Source organism: Cryptomeria japonica, chromosome 6, assembly GCF_030272615.1.
Source record: "Cryptomeria japonica chromosome 6, Sugi_1.0, whole genome shotgun sequence".
In the NCBI taxonomy this organism is placed as follows: domain Eukaryota; kingdom Viridiplantae; phylum Streptophyta; class Pinopsida; order Cupressales; family Cupressaceae; genus Cryptomeria; species Cryptomeria japonica.
The window spans coordinates 194,150,421-194,173,006 of NC_081410.1; the positions used below are offsets into that span (position 1 = coordinate 194,150,421).

The following is a 22,586-nucleotide window of genomic DNA, read 5'->3' on the forward strand; positions in this document are numbered from 1 at the left end:
GAAGTATTCTCCTTACAAGATCTGCATCTATCATTCCAAGGTTTAAGCAAGCAAACAAAGATTGAATATGGCATCCAACTAATTAACAACTTGCAAGGGCGTCCATGGAAGTACAAGAAAATTCTCTTCAAAGCACAACAACCATTCAACCCTTCTTAATCTTACAAGACTACACAATGCAAAAGCTAATGAAAATATGAAGAAAAATTAGTGTCTTCATATATCCAATTGTCCAGGAATGCTTGAAAATTGCCTATCAACATCTTGTACAAACTGTGAAGAATAATTCTTTGGAAGGTGGCTGAAGCATTACATAGTACGAACCACATCCGATTATATGCATACATCTTGTCTTCCACTAGAAATGTAGTCTTTAGCTTAGTTTCCTCTGCTATACTTATTTGGTTGTAGCTGGAGAAGCTCTCCATAAATGAATAAATTTCGTGACCCACAACCTTGTCCAAAATTGAGTCTGTGAATGGATCCTTGAGAGTGATTGTGTTGAGGCTTCAAAATTCTACACATATTTGAATTTGTTTCTACTCTTTTTTTAGAGATGTGACTATTCATGAGACCCAAGCACTCGTCTCTACTTTGAAGATTATAATAGCCTCCAACATCTTTTGTGTCTTCTCTTGAAATTTTGCAGCGTAGTTTTTGCTCATCCTATAGGGCCAATTCCATACAATTTGTGCTCTTGCTATTAAAGGGACTCAATGTTGACAGTACAGACAATTTTCCTGCTTCGTTACTGAGTTCTTTGTATGCTTTGTTGGGGAGTGGTAGATGCCTTTCAATCTCCTCCCACTTGTCCTTCATATGTTCTTTGGTTGTGAAGGTTTTCCTCTTCTTCTAGTTACAACTTCATTTGATGCTTCAGCTTTTGCTTCTTGATGGGCCTAGGCTCTCTGTTAGGAACCCTTCAATGTCTTTGGTAATTCCTTTCAATCTCCTCAATCATTCCCTTTGTTCTTTTATTCATAGGGACCATCTAACTTTTTCTTGTACTAATTCATGATCATTTGGAAGTCTTTTCTTGTCCTTGTTAAAATGTGAGGGCATTAATTCCTAGGAGTGTGTCTTCTGCTGGTGTCACATTCCTCTTCCTCCCTTTGGTTTCTCTCCATGTACCATTGCAGTATCTACTGTTTGTGTTCTTTTTCCCTCTCCGCACGAAGGTACTGGAGTATGATGAAGTGGCAAGCAATAAGTTTTGGCAGTCTGTGCAAAAAGTGGTCAACTTCCTCATTGATGTATAAGTTGTCCCAGATACCGTTTTGAGGGACCTCTCTGCTGAGGGCTTCCCTCGGAACACGTTCTTTTGAGAAAATGTCTCACATGTTCACCATACCTTGTGTGAGCTTGTCTTCCCTTTCTTCATCGACTTGCACAGGTTTGTCCATGTTCTGTCCTATTATATCGGCATGTTTCTCGTCCTTTATTTTTTACCAAGATTTGTAGAGGCAACAACGCCAAATGTTTATTGCCTAATGCTTCTGAAATGATTGTGCAAAGTAAATAGTATATGAAGTAGAAACCAATACTAACTTACAATAGCAATTCTAGAAAGATCTGTCAATTTATTCATTCATGAGATATTACAATATAATTCAGGAATTCCAAAATTGTGGTCCCCGATCCTTTTTCCAATAAAAGTATATATGTATATGGGATGGCCGATGGTCATTAAGAACTACTGACCCTTGGCAATTGTCAACCATTTTACCATCAGGAACTAACTTTGCTGATTACAATAAAACTAATATGATTATTTATGTACCATGGTTGGGTTCTAACCAACACACCTTTTAGTGAACTAACCTATATGGAAAATGATAATCCTAGGGAAGGGAGCCATCATATTACATATCCTCCATGTACAATAGCTACTTAGGCTGCACTATATATGTAGTCAAGCACTAGTGGTTTCAAATCTATGTGGGCAATCTGTTGTATGTTCTTTCATATTGTGTGCTTTATTGGTATGATGTTTTTGCTACTGTTTCTGAGGAACAGACTTGGGTCACTTGTGTTATAGGTAGGAAGACATTGCACCATTCTATAATGCAACTAATCAGAAAAGAGGAGGTCCAGTTGTCTACATTATAGGAGGATGTTTAGCTATATGAGCTTGGCCATCAGGGGTATGGGTAGAATGAGATCAGATTATAGTTGCTGAGAGAGGTGCCTTAAAACTGGTAAAATACAATTGCTAGCAGTAATTGAAGGCTGACTGCCATCTAAAAAAACTGATTGAAGGGTATAAGTACTTGGAACTTAGGGGAAACAGTGCCAGTTTTTTACCTATGTTACCCCAAGTTTCCGGGACGGTAGGGGACGGCGGGACGCGTTTCCGGGACGGCAATTTTTTTTGCCAAATTTGGGGATAGCGGGGGACGGCAAAGGGGACGGCTATATAAAATATAGGGAAAATTTAAAATATATAGGAAAAATCTAAATGTTCATATGAAAACATGGATAAAGCATGCATATATACATTATATTCATATGAAAACATGGATATAGCATGTTCACATTGTCAATATGCATATCATAATAGATATTAAAGAAATAACATACAAAATGTCAAAATGCCCAAAGGCTACACTGCTGCCATATAGTTTCATTGTCAATTACAATATGAAAATCAAAATAGTACTAATGAATTAATATTTTATTATTTTGATTTCCTATTTATAATTTATTATTTATTAATTTTAAATTTTTAAATGTTTAACAATTAATTTAACAATTTAATATTTTCTATTTATGATATGAATTAATTTTAAACGTTTGATATGAATTAAATTTTAATAAATTTAAAATTTAATTAATGTTGCCTTTTAATTTTTTAATAACAATTTGAATTAATAGGGGCCCATATTAGAAAATTAATTTTTTTTTTTGAAAATTCTACATTTTTTAATCTTTTTTAATATTTTTAAAGTCTTAGATGTGGGGGACGTCTCGCCGTTCTCGGGACGGATTGGGGACGTCCCAGCCGTCCCCAGCCATCCTCGGGACGTCACAGCTAGGGCAAACGTCCCCCCGTTTCGGGGACGTCCCCTCTAAAATCTTGGCAATTTGGGGATGGGGGGAAACGTCCCCTGGCTGTCCCCAAGTCCCCGAAACGTCCCTGGGACTGGGATGGGGGTTTTCAGGCCGGGGACACGTCCCCGGGTTTCCTTGTTTTTTACCACAGGATGATCTTCAATGTCTCATTAGCTGGAGTATTAGTAGGATTGATGGAGCCATCTGATATAACGACACCTTTACCTTCTAATTCAGCCCCTCTACAACTGAGGACATCTTCTTCATTCCCCTTCACCCCTCATAAGCTATTTTAATAGATCCCATGCTAGTAGGGACACCAATTTGTTTAAAGAGGTGGATAGGTTAGCTCATTTGATAATTTTCAATCTTGTGCAATTACCTATGTCAATGTGTGGTGTACCTAAGTTTTTGTTAGAACATTTGTTACTTTGATGGTTATGGTCTAATTGACGAACCTCTTGGTTGAAAAACTATATGAATATTGACAAAGGTTAGAGAAGGTGGCTCTCATGTTGTCATGTGTGCCCCACACTATAGCTAATTGATGCACATTATACATATTAATAAAGTTGCAAGCTTATCCAATTTATGTTTGCAATGTTTTTGGATGTTCTTTCTGCTGTATGTATTTTGTTGTGTTCTTTATTGGTATAATACATACACCAACAGTACAATTGGCATCACTTGGACCTCTCCTTTGTAACCTTGGCTCAAAGGACCTTTCATTATAATCATTTTTACAATTTATTAATGGGACTATTGTTTCCATTTTGGCATTACATCTACGCAACATTGACATGGCAATCCAAAAGTATAAATGAGATTCAATTGTAACAAGTTTAAAATGGGAAAAGCATGTCACATAGAAAATACTAAAATACTCATGAAAACACAGAAAAAAACTGCAATTGTTATTTCGTGTCAAACATAATGTGTAGAAAGAGAAGCAAAGTTCAAAGTTCAAACGTTAGGCATAAACAAAGATTCAATGTTGCCTATTACACCCAATTCTCAATAAGTATTGATATTCAGTCAAGTGCAGTGTACCCATTACAACATAAGTCTTTTGACAAAAATTGTCGAGACAATTAGCCTCAAAAGCTCCTTACTGTAAAATGTGAAGAGAAAGTTGATGTCTTGGATCCTTGTTTTTCTCAATATGATGAAGGTCATGATCGTTCAAAACTTCATTCAAGATAGCCAAATCATCTACATCAAACAAGGGCTTCTCATTGGTTGTGATTCATTCTAATTTAGGATCAGACTCATCAGGGCCAATTGGTTGATCATCTTCAACACTATCTGAGATTAGCAATGTAAATGTTTTTGACCTACTAGAGTATGCTAGAAATTAGAAATTCATTGAACATCATGAATTGGAAAGTGAGAATTTTCATTATCTAGTTGTATTAAAAGCTTCTAAGGCTCAAAATTTCTTAAGGTGAAGATGAAGGTTGTGGTAGACAAATACTAAATCATTCATCCATTGTTGGCTCAAGTTGTTGTGTTTCTTTGTATGTATGTTCAAATACACCCTAAGAACACTCACAAGGAGAGAAGCAGCATAGTTGTCTTAGCATAAGAATTGCCATCCATCAAAGTGATTTGGCATCTTTGCCAAAGTATTCCCACCATTGCATTGACATTAGATTAGTTACAAAAATTTAATAAGTAGTAATTTATTTTAATTTTTCAATAAGAAAAAAGCTATAGATGAAGTTTGGTTGCGAATTATTAATTTAAACTTTAATGCCTGGTGATGCTGTTTTCCATGACTCTACTATGCATGTAAGATAATATCTTTGTTGCTTATACATTGGCAACTTTGAAATCGCTGCATGTCTCTCCTCAACATTGGGAAGAACATGTTGCATTGCACTTGGATAGCCTTCTTGTCATTTCTGCACCATTTTCAAATGATGCTCAATAAAAATATGTTGGATTCAAGTAACATCCTATAGCATTGAGGTGGTAGTGCATTTGATGATCCCATCTAGCTTCAGTAATCTCCCAAATTGGCATGTACCCACTCTCATAATTCAGAATTTTGGATTGTAGTGCTTCCTTTTCCTTGCCCATGGTCTCATAAAATTAACCCATGGGACATTTTTCCCAGCAATCAATTTCAACACTATAGCCAAGGGCTCTAAAATTTGCGCAATCTCATGTACATCTCTGATATGGCTCATCAAAAACAAGGGGTGCATGGTGATACTGTCATGTGATTGGCAATGCTACTCTTAATCCAATTTGATGAAACAAAAGTGTGTTTCAATTTCATTTTCGGGCATATAAAGTTTGCAATGCTAGAAAATGAGAATATGTCCTCTCTATTTCTAGAAGGTGGAAACTAAGGAGCACATTATTTTCAGGTGCCCTGGCTACTATAAATTACAGGGGAGGCATCATCATCTATTTTGAGACTTAGATGGTTCGACACTCACCTTTTTATGCCCTAATTAGAGATGTTTTGTCCACTTTCTTTGTGAGGTTGTCACTTTCAAGTGTAGGATCTTATAAAGGACTCCTAGCACTATTATGCAGAATACCTCATTTTAGCCTATTGACAGAGTGATTGCGGACACTAGAAACTTTTTGATGTTGAGGGATTAGAGCAGTGGCACAAAGACTGCTTCGAGTGGCAATATGTTGCTAAGATTTAAGTTTTCTATTTTTCATTGTCACATGTTTTCAAATAGTTTAAACACTTTGTGAAAAATAATTGAATTTAAGCAGCAAAAAAATATATAGAGTTGATTTCTTTTGTACATTTCAAATTTGATTGATTTATTCATTCTGAATTTGATTTGGTAGTTGATCTGCAGAATGTGATCCAAGTTGATGAAGGTGTCACAATTGAGGATTTGGATATATTTGACAAGTACATGGTGTTATATCTTCATAAAGGAGGATTGCCAATAATTTGTTCTTTGGATATGCCTCTACAAGTAGATTTGAAGGTATTTTTAGTCTTTTAACAGCACATAAACACTCATAAAATTAATTGCCAGAGAGTTTATTAAAGGTAATTTTTGCTGTCAGGCATTTTGTTGAGCTAGTTGGTTGAATAAAGTTTCAATTTGTTTGTTGATTCAAACTAACTTATGGAAATAATTAGTTCAAGAATGCTCTTAAGTCGTATTTTGCAAAATTGATTTATATGGTAAAAAGGTTTCAACCCTTCGGCCTCCACAGACAGATTTATACAGTATCTAGTAATTTGCCCGAGATCATTTAAAGAAAATCAGAGTAGAAGAGGTGCTGTTGGAATCTATTGCTAAAGAATTACTTTGACCCAAAATAGTATATTGTTTTCAATAGGAAAAGGTGATATATTGATGAAAAGGACACCTTTTACAAAATACCATAGTCCTTTTCAAACAGTGAAAGCATATAGAAGACATCTTTTAAGTAGGATCAACACAGACTTAAGTCGAAAGACTTGTAAGTAATATCTATATTGTTCGTGGAAGCAACATCTGTTTAAACATAGTGACAAAGCAGAAACAGAGGCCAACCTTAAAGATGATGAGTAATTGCCATTAGCCAAAGCTATCTTTTTGTTAGCCAATATTTCAAAGGCAGAGTTATGCTTCAGCCTGATCCTCCTGAAGATTTAAATAACGGGCTCTCTTGAAGTCTTATGCATACCATTCACAATGTGGGTAGAAGTCAGAGTGATTTACGGGTAATATTAATTTGATATCATATTAGAAAATAATTATTTTGCATAATGTAAACTAAAACAATATTGCTGGCATTCTTCTGAGAAGTAATTTCTGTTTCTAAAGGCATTTTGAAAGGAATAGGATTTAGATCCTTTGAAGGAGAGAGACTCAATCACTAACCTTTTGTACATTAGTTGCTTTTGCTTTTTTGTACTGATGTCTAGAAGAATAAATTCACTCAATAAACTTGAGGTGACAGGCCCTCACATTTTTGTCTAATGGGAATCTCAAACCCACCGAGTTCATGGTCCATCAAAAAAGTTTAAAAATCTATGGTCCTGGAATCTTTTCTTCATTCAATCATAGAATTATTCTCCTTGAACAGCCACTGAGCATTTAGTCCTATTATACAGAAATAGAGGAGGATTTTTGATGAGTGTGTTGAATAATGCCAATTTTTTCCTTATAAATGCACACTACGGAAGTTGTAAATTATGAAATATTTTCCAAATTATTCATTAATTCCCTTCGTTTTTGTTTTACTTTATAAGTGTTCCATGGGGACACACCCACACCTCCCTCAAAAAACTGCCATTTTGCAGATGGAGATGTCCTTGGGACATGGGGATGAGGACAACCAAGGATGATACCCCCCTGCCCCTTTGCCTATAAGGTGGGATGTTTTGTCTTGCAAGAGGCAGCCGAGGGATGTTTGGATGTTTATCAACTGTGCCCTTTCCTAGCAAGCACTTAAGATGTTAAAAAAACCTAATCTACCTGCTGTAACCCTAATGTGCCAGTGGGCCCTTCCACCACCTCGTACCCACAAAAAGCCTATGAATATGATAGTCCACCCCCAATTAAAAGCAAAATCAACAATTTGCCATTTATATTGAACTTGAGGAAGACGAAGACGAAGACAAAGAGGAAGAGGAAACATCCCTTCACTTAAATAAATTGTCATTCATCATGATAAGAGTTGAAAACTTAAATCTTATGTTTTTATGATTGCAATATTTAGTGAAACAAAATGTAGTGGTAAGGAGTTATGCTGGTTGGGTGCTGACTTTCAGTTGGATTGTTTTTGCTGGGTGTTGGTTGAAAATTTTGTACACCTAGGAAGATGTACAAAATTGTGGTTTCAACCATAGCGTGTGAGTATAAAACTCTCCTAATTTAAGGGAAGGCTCCCCCTTTTTTACTATTACTAACTAAGCACTAATCTAATTTGGGTGGGACGACATCCTGTTCTCTTTTTTCAGAAAAAATGATATTATTTCCTCTTCCGTCACTTCCCCCATGACGGGAAAATAGAAACAAAGTCTTGAGTTCCCACTATGCTATCTACCTTTTTCAGAATAATAAAACGAGAACAATGAACATCATATAGCAACACAAAGTCTTCAAGTATGATGCACCTTCTGAACTATTTCAAATGGGAACAACCACAAGCACAAAGTCTTGCAACTCTTCTCAGCTTTTAACTCCTAACTAAATTAATTCAATTCTCACTATTTTCAGCACAAAATCTGCAAAAAAATCAGTCTGTTGACGTGGCTAAAGTCGGATTTCAACTCCTTCCGGTCAACACAGAATAGAATCTATTAGCAATCCCACTCTCTCTTGCATAAGGTAGTTCTAATGCTACTAAAATGATCACTAAGAAACAACCTCAAGGTTCATTTCGTTAGGTCTTGACTGTGGGATGACTCAGAGGTTCATGTGTCTTGCTGGTAGACACGAGGGGGACTTATGTTAGTGGACAGATTGGGCTCAAAAGTTTGGTAAAGTTTCCCCTAGACTTCTACAAGTCAGTTTTCATCTGATTTTGCATTAAACTTGATGCTACCATGATGGTTCAACTTTCAGATTATAAAAAAAGTAGAAAAGAGGAAAAGGGGATGTTAAATTTTAGATCAGATTGAAAGCAAATAAACAAAACAACACAAAGAACACAGAGAACACCAAAGTATCCCAGGAAAACCTTCCTCTTGAAGGTGAAAAACCCAGCAATGAATTCTCAGATCATATTAGACAAGAACAACCATGTCTTTACATGTATGCTACAACTCTTGAAGCTATATGAGAAGACTATACACAATTGAACATGAAACAGAACTGCTAGGGCATCAACCAGCCTTCAATATGATTCGCACATCCTTCAATTTGTTGTGACAGGAATCACTTGCAGAGGAATGACTTGGCTTGACTGTTCGCAGTCCAAGAAATGAGTTCTCTGCCCCAAGGAAGGGATTTACGGCTCTAGGATGAATTCGTTGTTCTAGGATCAATTCGCTAGACAAGGATGGATTCGCTGCTGATGAATTCGCTACAGAATGAGGTGGGTTTTTGAATGGTCTCTTGCTTTGCTATGCGAAGAAGTTTGCTGAATACTTGATTGATTATATTCCATAAATGACAAGTGCATCTCCTATATATATGTGAGAGGCACTCATTTACAATGAGTCGGCCCTCAAGAAGAAACAATAATAATAATATAATTGCAATTTACAATATAAGGTGGCAGACATATAGGGTCGGCCCTAGATAGGATATTCATTGCAATTTACAAAATCAATTATAATATTGATGAATGTAAGAGTCCATAACTTGGACCCATAATTGTCTAAGGCTGATTAGGCCAATTAGACAATTATGTAAGTCATGTCGGCCCACAAAAGGATCCGACCATAGCTACAACGTCAATAGGGAAGAGAGATACTAACTACTTCTATCTAAAATAATACATTCAAGCAAATAGATGGAGATCTTATAATAACCATGTTTTACTTTGCCAGTAATTTATATAAGTAAAACCTGATGCAACCTTCGAAGGAAACTAGATTTTCAAATTATTAAACACAAATGCTGAATTTAGACGTTCACCCATCTAGCATTTAACAAGCGAACTAAGTCTGTAAATGAGTTCAGACTAACTATGTAGTGGGAGTGACAATCAACCAATCCTTAATGGTATGAACTAAAGACCTCTATTAAATATAAACCTGAATATATTACTTGAAAGCAAAATACATAACAAAAATTAAAGGGTGAAGAAGTGAACCATGTGCTCACAGGAAATAACAATAGCTTTTAACTCCATTAATTTTGTGTATATTTCGACAAAGTTTCTGCAACAATTCAAGAACTTACAAAAATAAGGGAAAACCAATCCCTTTAAATATATTTTCAAAATTGGATGAATGGCCCATATTAAACAATACTAGTGGCCCAGATTCATCCATAAAACCATGGCTACCCATGCCTAATTAATAAGGGAGGAGACCCTTCAACTAACTAATCAACTACCAACCATAAAGTTGTTCCCCAAAAAGTGCATTTGCACGGAGCTCAAAATATGAAGAGTGTACTTGGGTAGTTGGGGAGAAATAACCGACTTTGGGAATGCACTTTTTACCATCCCAAGGTAGATATTTTCCCCTTTTTACAAAAAGTCACTTTCTTCCACCAAATATCCTGTCCAGATATCTCGGTCTGCTGCCTGCTTTGCATGAACATACTCCTGGAATTGTAAGCACACAATGCACAATTCCTTAAGGGGAGGAATAGGAGGATTATGCATTCGGAAGCGGACGTCCTCGCAGTGACTGTCCATTCTTCTTAGCTGCTTGAACCAGCCTATCTGATAGGTTTCAAAATGTTGTCTGTCTGCGTGTGTAATGTCCCCACTTCTCTAGTTGCTATCCAGATGCATAAATTCACCTGTCACCCATCTCCATAGGTGAAGTTCAGTGTTGGGAGATGATGGGTTAGCCAAAGGGGACCAATAGTTAGACAAATTTTGCTTTGGTGAGCCATTTATAATAAAACTTTATAATATTATGTTATAAAGTTACTTTTTCTAAATTTAGAAAAAGTTAATAAAAGTGACTTTATAAGTTACTTCTTTTGGAATAAGTAACTTTATATTAAAAGTTACATTGCACTTTTCCCTAGGAGAGTTAATAACTTAAAGAGTGGTTATAACTTCATGATGAAGACCCCCCTCAAGATGGCGCCACTTTGTGGAAGAGGAAGATTCCAAGGAATCTTAAAAAGATGCCTCTAAGAAGTTCGATTTGGGCTTGGAGAGTTAAGAAGGCTTTGTACATTCATTTTGGGCATTATTGGTATATAATTTTGAAGAAAAATACTTTTCAGGTCTGCAACGATTTTTGCAGAGAGCTGGGGCAAGGTTGGGGACGAAATTCTCTAATCTCTTGATGATAGGACCCAAATCCTTCATCAATCATCAACCGATTTGCATAGAAGATTATATTTGGTCCTCAAGGGTTCGATCCAAGCATTTGATGGGTAACAGCTGCATCATAGGAGTTTGATTGTCAGATCTGAGTGGAAAGGAGACCGAATTTGATGAAGTTTGTGCATTCTTTTGCCAGCCGTACTCCCTAGACTTGGCCGTACCATTCCATTTTGCCTGTGGAAGCCAAAGAAATAATTAGAAGGGTTTCAGCTCAGGTTTATTGCTCAGAATTCATTGTTAGCAGCCTATAAGAGGAAGCCAAGGGTTTGTTTGGTGGAATTACACCATACTGGAGCTACATCAGCGAATTAGAGGGGCATATAGGGTCAAAATTGGTGATCTTTCCTAGCAAGGTTTCAGAATAGGCTTCAAAATTGTCAGTTATTCATCCAATTGTTTTTGATAATCATTGTTTAGAAGAATAAAACATGTTGGATCAGTTGGAACACCTTGGAAGCTCCTGTAGTAGCATCTTCATTCAATAAAGTCAATAAAGAAGCCCTCCAGGCAAGGCGTCGGGACCTTGGTAGGCCAAATTGGCATATTAGAGTTGAAATTCATTTATTCTTGGCATTTGTTAGTTGTTGTTAATAAATTAGACATTCTGAAATTTAATTTCAGTATTTGTAATTTGTTTCTATATTGATTTCCAAAATTGCATTATTCATTATATCATTCAAAAACCCCCAAAACGCATTAAAACTCGAAACATCCTCAAAACCCCAAGCTACAATACGCTGGTCAGAGATTGAATTTGAAACAAAACAATTCAGAATTGATTCTTCTCCTAGTCAGCATCTATCAGTGGTATTAGAGCCATGATCCGACCAGCCTGAGGGTCATGGGTGGATTCTATGCATCGGGGCAGATTTGGCACTTATAGGTTTTACACACCCAGAAGACCTCGGGTGGATTTGAACTTTGTCACTGAACCACCAGTAGAGACTATTATGGGTGATATTCCAGAGGGTCACACGAGCCCTCCCAAATAGGAAAGACAAAACCCACTCGATCCTTATGAGATCATGAGAAGCTTGGCTGATGCTGAGCCAAGAATTGTCCAGGCTATTAACAGATTACAAGACACACTAGATAGGATGGCTTTGGGAAATCAGCACAGAAGTCATAGTAGATCAGCTTCAGCTGCAGGTAGTTGTGGCAGCAGTAGGGCTCCATCTTCCCTGGGAAGTGCATCTATTTCACCACGGAGAGACAGGACACATAATAGGACAGCCGATAGACCTATGCTTCCTCGGTTCACTCCTAGAGATGAGCCACCATTGGTTGATCCATAGAATGGAGTGACTTTTCAGGATATAGTTATGGCTGCCAGCGATGAGTGGGCCCGACTTCCGGCACACGTCAGAGATGCTTTCCCTTTGCATCAATATTGTATGCAACGCATAGATTCTATGAGGGGACAAAATGATAGATGGCCCAGACAACAATGGAATAATGATTTGAAGAAAGCTACAGATAAGCTTACTTTATCCACATTTGATGGTAGTGGCTCCATTAGTGCACGAGCATGGGTCCATACGTTGGACATATACTTATCCTTGAAACCTATGGCTGAAGATGAAGCCATTGAGTTTGCAGTCCTGCATTTGGAGGGTGTTGCATACGATTGGTGGCACCATGGATTAGTCACTTAGAATCATGCTCTTATTCATTCATACTCAGAGTTCACAGAGAGACTGATTGCCAGGTTTGACAGGAATGATGTGGAACTATATTACAGGTACTTAGCTCCAGTGAAGTAGACAGGACATGTGGAGTCTCATATTAATAAGTTTCAGTGTGTAGCAGTGATGGTGCTTGAGATGCCCGATAGGAGGGTAGTGATGCTTTTCATTGAGGGTCTACATGAGAGACTCCGTGGTTTAGTAAAGCCTATGAGGCCTAAGAATCTGCTGGAGGCTATATAGACTACATTAGATTTGGATACCTCACCTCCACCTTCCACATTTCAGCAAAACAAAAACTTTCCCAAGAACTCCAAACCCTTCTGAAAGACATTTATTCTGTAGAAGGGAAACACATCTTCTCCTAAGATTGATCAGGAATCTAGAAATGAATTGAGAAGAAGCTATGTTTTACTTGCAAGGAACCTTGGGAACCGGGTCACAGATGCCTTGGCAAGGGCAAAGCCCATCTCATTGAGGTGAGCTCAGACGTGGAGGATGAGCATATACAGGACACTGATGATGAGGAGGTACATAATGAGCCACCACAAATTGAGCTAGATTCTACGGATGCTCAAGCTACGACTAATGTCACTATGGTTACACTTTCTAGCTATCCTAAGTTCCACACCTTCAGATTGAAGGGGACTATTCAAGGGCAGCATGTAGTGTGTTTGGTAGATACTGGAGCAACCCATAATTTTATTGATTAGCACTTCGTAGAAAAACGTGGGTTGCAGTCAGAGGAATTTTTAGGATTTGGAGTGAAGGTTGCAGTTGGTGCATTGTTGGGATGTACCAGGAGGATTCCTCAACTTAGTATCCAGATGGGAGACTACACTTTGACAAATGATTTTTTATGTTTTACCATTAGAGGATTATGTTGTAGTTATTGGTATGCAGTGGTTACAGGGGATTGGCAGATATGTCATAGTGTTGGCAGTGGACCAGCGTCCCTCGCGGGGATTTGCGACATGGTTTAACAGCCTCCTGTGGATTCTATAAGTCTAGTGGTAGTATCAGGCATTGACAGGTCGATCTTGTGGTGCAACGACAACCCTAGCTTGCAACAAGTGGTATCAGAGCTTGGTCACAGGTTCGAATCACGCAAATTGCGACGAGTGATGCTGGGAGGGGGATTGTTGGCAGTGGGCCAACGTCCCTTGCGGGGATTCGCGACATGGTTTAACATCGTCCTGTGGATTCTATGTCTACTGGTTGTATCGGGCATTGACAGGTCGATCTTTTGGTGCAATGACAACTTTAGCTTGTAACACATAGATCACCGCAGGATGCAGTTGGAGTTTCTAGCTGATGGTAAGAAGAGAATATTGAGGGCATTGTCAGATGGAGGCCCCAAGGAGGTTTCTTCACGCAGGATGGAGAATATTATTAGGCATCAAGACATCCTTTGGGCTACACAATGCTTTATCTCATCTAAGGCACCTTCATCTCAGGATGGCAAAACTTACCATATAGATATTCAACAGATTTTAGATAAGCATGGGGTGGTGTTTGGTGATATACCACCTGGTGTTTCGCCTGATAGAGGCTTTGAGCATGTGATATAGTTAGAAGAGGGAGCAAAACCTGTCATGACCACTCCATACTGCCATCCTAAGGACTACAAAGACGAGATAGAGAAGACCATCAGAGAACTTTTGGACATGGGATTCATTAGACCGAGTTCTAGTCCCTTTTCTTTTTCAGTAGTGTTGGTGAAGAAGGATGGGACCTTACGCATGTGTATTGACTATCGTGCTCTCAACAAGAAAACCATTAAGAACTGGTATCCCATTCCACGCATTGATGAGCTATTGGATGAGCTTCATGGCGCAGTTTATTTTTCGAAGATTGATCTTCGATTGGGATATCATCAGATTAAGGTGAGAGAGTTAGACATTCACAAAACAACTTTCAGGTGCCATTACGGTCACTAGGAGTTCGTAGTGATGCCTTTTGGTCTCACTAATGCCCCAGCTACATTTTAGTCATGCATGAACCACATATTCAATAAGCATTTGCGTAAATTCGTTTTAGTATTCTTTGATGATATCTTGATTTACAACAGATCATGGGAGGAACATTTGAGGCACTTAGATGAGGTGTTGAGCATTATGGAATCACAGTCTTTGTATGCTAAAATGTCCAAATGTAAATTTGGGCTCTTAGAGATTTTATACTTGGGTCATGTGATAGGTGTGGATGGAGTCAAAGTTCATCAAGAAAAGATCCAAGCCATTCTTGACTGGCCACCTCCCAGGAACATTTCAGAGTTGCATGGTTTTCTTGGACTATGTGCTTATTACAAGAGGTTTGTTAGAGGTTATTCTCAGCTTGCAGCACCTTTGATAGATCTCACCAGGAAAGGGGCTTTTAGATGGACTCAGGAGGCACAGGGGGTGTTTGATAGGCTCAAGTAGGTGATGAGCACTTGTCCTGTGTTGGCACTTCCCGATTTCACCCAACCTTTTGTGCTTGAATGTGATGCTTCAAGAGAAGGTGTGGGTGCAGTACTCATGCAAAATCATCATCCTATTGTGTATGAGAGTAGGAAACTGAAAGACAATGAAAAAATATACTCTACATATGATAAAGAAATGTTGGCTATTATGCATGCACTCACAAAATTCAGGCAATATTTGGTTGGAAGGAAATTTTTTGTTAAAACTGATCATAACAGCCTTAAGTACTTTTTAGAACAAAAGGATCTCAATGAGAGGCAACAAAAATGGGTTAGCAAGATCCAAGCATATGATTTTGACATTGAATATGTCAAGGGGAAAAAGAATGTTGTTGCTGATGCATTATCTAGGAAGCCATCTATTGCTGCTCTTTGTTCATTGAGTGAGATTTCAACTGATTGGAAATCTCAACTTTTGGTAGAATATTCCAAAAATTAGCATGCTTGTGAAATTATGGATGGAATCATTCAGGATGATAGATACATGGTTGTGGATGATGTGATTTACTATAAGGGAAGAATATATTTGTTTCCGGACTCTAAACTAAAAAATCAGCTTTTACATGCTTACCATGACACTCCTGTAGCAAGACACCAAGGGTATGACAAGACCTATAGGTAGATTAGAGAGAGGTTCACTTGGAAGGGCCTCAAAGATGATGTTTTACAGGATGTGAGGGAGTGTATTACTTGCCAACAAAATAAAACTGAAAATACCTACCCTGCTGGTCTGCTGCAACCATTACCCATTTTGGAACAAAAGTGGATAGGTATTTCGATGGATTTCATCATTGGACTTCCCAAGGTGCAAGGGAAAGATTGCATATATGTAGTGGTGGACAGGTTGACTAAATATGCTCATTTCTTTCCCATAGTAGTAGATTATACAGCTTCACATGTTGTTGATGTATTTTTCAGAGAGGTATTTCGGCTTCATGGTCTTCCAAAGACCATTGTTAGTGATCGTGACAGTAGGTTCATGAGTTCTTTTTGGCAAGAGTTGTTTATGCTCACTGGCACAGAGTTGACTCCCAGCACCAGTTACCTTCCTCAAACTGATGGTCAGACTGAGATTGTGAATAAATGGTTTGAGGGGTATCTATGCAACTGTGTCGGGACAGCAGCGTGCTTGGGTTCGCTGGTTGTATTTAGGAGAGTTCTTCTACAACACGATACATCACATGTCTATTGATATGTCTCCTTTTCGTGCTCTATATGGTTATGATGCTATGACATTTTTGGATTTGGCGCTCGGAGATAGTAGAGCACCATTGGCACAGGATTGGCTTCAGGAGAGCCAAGACATTCTTAAGGCACTCAAGGAGAACATTCAGCGAGCCCAGAATCAGCATAAGCTATATGCTGATCGCCATAGGATTGAAAGTCATTTGAGATTGGAGATATGGTGTTCCTGCGTCTCCAACCTTACCGGCAGAGTTCTTTGAAGATGAGTGGGGTAGAGAAGCTCCTTGGAAGCTCTTGTAACAGCATCTTCATTCAATAAAGTCAATAAAGAAGCCCTCCAGGCAAGGCGTTGGGACCCTGGTAGGCCAATTTGGCATTTTAGAGTTGAAATTCATTTATTCTTGGCATTTGTTACTTGCTGTTAATAAATCAGACATTGTGAAATTTAATTTCAGTAGTTGTAATTTGTTTCTGTATTGATTTCCAAAATTGCATTATTCATTATATCATTCAAAAACCCCCAAAACGCATTAAAACTCGAAACCTCCTCAAAACCCCAAGCTACAATACGCTGGTCAGAGATTGAATTTAAAACAAAACAATTCAGAATTGATTCTTCTCCTAGTTGGCATCTTTCAGCGTGTAGCTTGCTGGCGAACTCTATGTCAGCTGTGCAGTATGTGGTCGTATCACTTTTTAGCCGGCCATTCCAGCACAGTCTCATTTTGTCATACTCCATGTTATCTTTACAGTCATTGACTAATGCTTTGAGGTTATCTTCACAGAAAGTCTTGACGTTAGACAAGGTTCCCTTGCACTCATCCCATCCTTTGCCGATGTAGTCCGCCATGTCACTCCTCATGCTAAAAATCTAGCACCATTCCCCAGAAGTGCTGATGTCATGGGGATCAAAGATTTCCTATAGTATGGGAATGTGGAGGTGAGTCCAAAACAACGCTCTCATGATGGGAAGAGGCCTATCAATTGCTTTCTAGAATTTGTTGAATTCTTCCTTGGCATCCTGTAGCCTTTGACGGGTCTGTTCCAGATTTATAATCATGTTGGCTGCATCCACAATCACCTGGTTTCCCCTTGTCTTGATGCTCTCGATCCATTCTCTAACCGCCTTTGCTGTGTCGCAAACTCCCTCAAACTCAGTTATGGTTTTTTGTGCTAATGCCAAAGGGGGAACATAGGTCTCGGTTGCATGTTGTAGTGGCTTGAGTAGGTGATCTATATAGCCCTTGGCTTGCTCCACACGTGCCTTATACATTTCTCGTTCAATATTCATTCTTTCCAGCTGGCCTAATATGTTCTACATGGAGTCCTTGAACTCTTCAACTTCTTGCTCTTTTGTTGCCTTTCCCAATGGGATTGACATAACATTATAATCGGACAGTGCAACTTCCTCAGCTGATTTGCCTTCTGGCAGAGCAACAATATGTATTGTTCGGTTTTTCTGAGCATCCTTGGTGACTTTGGAATAGGTTTTCGGTTTCTTCTTTCCTTTGGCTTGAGGTTCTCCTATCCTATAGAATAAGTCATTCAAGTTTATGGGTGGCCTTGTTGCGGTTTTCTTATGTATCCGAGACTGCAACCATGCATGAGGGGTAGATTGTCCTGAGGTGACAGTCAACTCTATGTTTTGTTGCCCTGAAGCCTCAGCAGATTCACTATCTACCCGAGGTTCATTAGTCGTGGAAAAAGGCTAAGTTGGTTTTGTATCTTGATCCTTATAGCTAAATTCTCCTCAACTTCACTCAACAACTGTTGAGTGACTTCCTGTACCTGTTGCTCTTCAGTCCCAAGGAGCTCTGCAATTTTGTTTTCCTCCTCATTTTTCCCTATGACATCCTCATTCCCCCTACCATCCACCTCCTTTTGCTCTTCATTCTTTTTCGGTAGTTGTCCCATCATTTGTATTACCTTCTTCCTCCGTCTTTTTTTGCTCTGCCTCCTGCTTGCTATCCTCATCATTGGGTTGTATTTCTCCTTCTTCAACCTGAATTTCAAGTCCTCCCAGGTCAATGGTCTGTTTCTCCACTTCCTGCACATTAGGCTCCTGCGAACCAATTGCCTCAGTGACAACCAAATCGATTTGCGGGGGAGGAGTTGGTAGGTTGTCAATTTCAACTACATCATCAATTGAGTCGGGATCTTTTGATGTTGTGGCAGCAACTGGTCTTACGGGTATCTTTTCCAGCACAAGGGCCTCAAGTGATTGGCTCGGATCTCGTCTAGAGTCTAGACCTCTTTGATGTTCGTGTTCCCTCACTAACCTTCATTTTCTTCCTCTTCTTTTTGGGCCTCTTCTCAATTTCTTCTTCCTTCACAACACTTGATGCCCCTTCATCCCCTCATGGGTTAACTTCTGAATTTGTTGATATAGCCAAGCATCTGTGTATCTTCTAGGGCCTTCCATTATAGCTTCTAAACTAGTAATTGGATCTTGTGACCAATTGATCGATGGTGGGAGGTCCTTTACTGCTTCATAGTCCTGGTATTGCAGACAGTCCCCATAATCAATTAGCTGATCTGGGACTTGGGCATACTCGAAGGTTCTGATTTGGTGCACATTAAGTCTCGAGTACTCCTGCTTGCAGACTTCAAAGTCATCCTTGCAACTGGCCCAATAATCTTCTACAGTCATTTTATATTTATAATGCCTGCCATGAGCTTTCTTCCCTAACCCAGTTGGATTGAAACTTTTTTTGAAGAAGTGTTCTTGTAGACAATAGGATCCTAGCTCCTCCTTAGATTGCTCGGTTTGTGCAAAAGTCTTAAAATACACATCATTGCCCCCTATGGTCATTGGAAATGTGACTCTTGATATCTTCTTATCCCTGAGGATTTGCCCGGCTGGCTATGTTTGTCTATCAACTTCCAAGAGAATCATCCTATTTGTAGGGTAGCACGGGAGTCTGTAGGGAGAACCTTCAAAACTTGAGATCCTCAAATAGGTGAATCTTGGATATACCATGATCTATACTTCCATATTAGTGCGGTGGCCTATTTAGATAGTCGTTGATGCAATCCTTCCTGCATCATCCCGACCATGCGCATGGTGAATGCGTCATTCATGTGCTCATACTGGCCTATTGCATAGGCAATGTTGTTCTTCTCCCTTTGTTTTATATTGTAATAGTGGAGTTGAGGGTAACTATCATACACCTTCACCTGGTTTGGCCCATTTCCAATTTCACCTGTGCGAATCAACCTTGGAAGCCTCTGGTGTGTGGCGAACATGTACACTAGGTAGGAGGACATCGTGAAGTATTTCTTTTCAGCGAGCTAGACCAGCTATGTGTGGAAGTTATCGCTTATGATTTGGGCCCAAGCAAACTTGATCTTTTCAAGGAAGACTTGCTCTGTGAAATAAAACATCCACTTCTCAAACAGGTTGCAGTGGGGGAATCCCATGACTTTGCTGAGCAGTGTTATCATATCCCCATATTCCTCAATGAAGTCGCTTCTGTAGGTCTTCTTGGGAATACTGGTGCTCCGGGGCCTTCTCACTTTAAACCATTCTTCATTTACTTTTCCCTTGCACTTATTAGGATCGATGTCATAAGCTGTTTTGGCTTCTTCCATCATCACTGCAATTGCATCCTCAGGGAGTGGGATATCAAAGGCTTCTCCAATGGCCTCCGGGGTGAAGTCAGCCATCATCATTCCATTTGTGACCACCACCAGGCTATCCGGTAGATAATGCTTGGAAACCTTGACAACAAGCTCATAATTTTGGATTGCTTGGGGGAAACTTGCTGCCTGAGCAATACCACTTTCTACCATTCTCTTGACTTTCCCGTAGGTATTAGGAGCATACACCTTGTCTCTAAAATTTTGGAGATCAACATGCTTGAAGTCAATGTTGCCAACATTCTCCCATTTATTCTAAACTTTTGATTCTTGTATGACCCCTTGATATCGATACTTTATTTTTTCCAACTTGCGGGAGTCGTCAACTTTGGGTACTTGGGATGTTTCTGGTGCGTCAGGTGCCTTAGAAGATTCAGCAACGTCAGGTGACATCTATCCTGCACATCAGGACACAAATTACGAGGCATACTTAAGGTAAAAACGTTGTTAGCGGTGCCCAAAGATGATGTTAGCATTGAAATTATTGGGATAACAACATTATAATTGCAAAACAACATGATAACCAAAATTTGAAAGCACTGCTACAGTTTGCTGTTTGAATAATTTGAATCCTGAGGCATGGTTGGGAGTGGGAACTAGGTGCGTTTGGTTTGGGATTCAGTTGGTTGTTGATTTTGAATGCTTTTAAAGCGATGCTGCCTATACTGCCGGGTTGTTTTGTGAAATGTGCAATTTCTAAGTTAAATGCGCTTTGTTTTAAAACTTGCTTGTTTTACCAAATACGAGGGAAATTTAAACATTTCGAAGGCATTTGGAAAGATGTTTTTTATGTTTACAGTTTTAATTTAGAATCTCCGAGATTTCCCTAAGTTAAAATTTTCAGATAGAAGGCCGAATTTGATTGCTAGTGATAGATCCCTGGGCTAGATTTTTGAAGTTTGCATGATTTGTTTGCATACAAAACCCTAGTTAAAACATGGATATCCATCAAATATACATATGAAAATTTTAAAGCCGATCAAGCATACTTGGCAATGTTGAGAACTTTTTTGGATGAATGCCCTTCTACTTCTTGATGGAGGAAATTTTCGGCCCCTTGGAAGAAATGAGAACTGCAATTCCGTCTTTGAAATAGTTCGCCTTATATACCCTTCTATTGAATGAAGATTTCCGCCTCTAGTGGCAAATTGCAAAAAATCTCTTTGTTTTTCCTCTTTGCAATAATGGATGCCTTGCAAAGATTGCAAACTTGGCGCGGTGTTGGGTGTTTTGGAATAATGTAAAACTCGCGCCTGAAGATGCAGGGAAACTTTGCACGACTGGGATTCAAAATGTGAACTTGGTGTCTTGAATGGAACTCACGCTATTTGAAGAAATATCCCCAACTTTGCTCTTTTATGGCCCAAGAAAAAATTGACTCTTTTAGCCGAAAAGCAAGATTAAACTCTTTGAAGAATAAAATGCACAAAGCCCCGACCTTTTCTTCAACACCCTTAGGTTTGGACTTGGGTGGAAACTCGAGCGCTTAAGGTGAAATGCAAACTCAGGTGATTGGAGGCAAATGCAAACTTGCTCTTGCTAAAAACTAATGCCAAAGGTCCGACTTTTCATCACCTTCGATCTTGGTTGCAAATTCAAGATTTTGAGGCAAAATGCAAACTTGGCAAAATTTGGGCTCTTCATCCAAAATGCGAGAAACGCCCTAAAAAAAAACTTCACTTTCGGCAATCGACTATGGGAGAAAATTCGGCTAATAAGGCCAAAATCCAAGTACTTTTAAAAATTTCTCCCTAGCTTGGCCTTTTTAACCAAAATGAAAGAATTGGCTTCTAACTCGGGCCTTCGGAGAAAAATGAAAGATTCACTTTTGGCTTTGTTTGTAAAACTCACAAATTAATCAAAAATGTCGAACTTCTTTTTTGTTCGCCGTTTAACTTATGAGGATTCAGGGTTTAAGGCAAAAGTGTGCGACTTTTATTCTAAAGAACGCCTTTTCACTTTTTCCTTTTCGCCCCTTTGCTAAGAAGAAACTCGGCCATTCCAAAGGAAATGTGTGATTTTTTACGTTTTTTTCTTTGAAATCTCCCTCTTACTTTACCCATCACCTCATTTATTGGTCAGCTAAGGACAAAATTCGGCCTTTTAAGCTGAAATGTGAGAATGTCTTAAACACCTATGCTATTTGCCCAAACCCAATCTTTTGAGAGGAATTGCGAGAATCGTTTCTAAACATTTTATTACTTGCCTTGGGGGAATTTTAGAGATTTTAGGTGAAATGTGAACCTCTTTATTTCCTTGCAAAACTCCTAAGAACACCAAATTTGATTTTTGATTTGGCTCTTTCACTTAACAAAGGGGGGAACTTGGACCTAAATGGCAAGATGTGCGATTTTTTCTTTTTTTAGTTTTAAGACATTTCCCTTTTCAACTTCTATGGTTTGCAGGTGAGGAATGTGAAATCCAATTTTTTAAAATACCCCCTTTATTTCACTTTGTTACTTCATGTTTCAAGGGGGAGTTTTGTTTTGAGAGGTGAAAGTGCAATTCCTATTTTAAATTTTCCTTTAGAATCCTCATCACCTTTCAAGATCTTGGCATTACGAAACCAAAAGTGCAAGAACTTCTCCTCAAACCCCATGGCGTATTCTGACTGGGCCTATTGTCCC

The 22,586-nt window shown here is 38.8% G+C and overlaps 1 protein-coding gene across 4 annotated transcripts in view; it reads left to right on the plus strand.

Annotated features, from left to right (window-relative positions):
- LOC131076988 (uncharacterized) overlaps positions 1-22,586 on the plus strand; it is a 192,660-nt gene that overhangs the window by 49,545 nt on the left and 120,529 nt on the right. For 3 of the 4 annotated variants that reach the window (XM_058014346.2, XM_058014348.2, XM_058014349.2), the window contains exon 6: positions 5,880-6,014. The exons of the other annotated variant lie outside the window; for it this stretch is intronic. In XM_058014346.2, the coding sequence (XP_057870329.2) occupies positions 5,880-6,014 (135 nt within the window). The remainder of the gene's footprint in view (positions 1-5,879; positions 6,015-22,586) is intronic. 4 annotated transcript variants of the gene reach the window in all.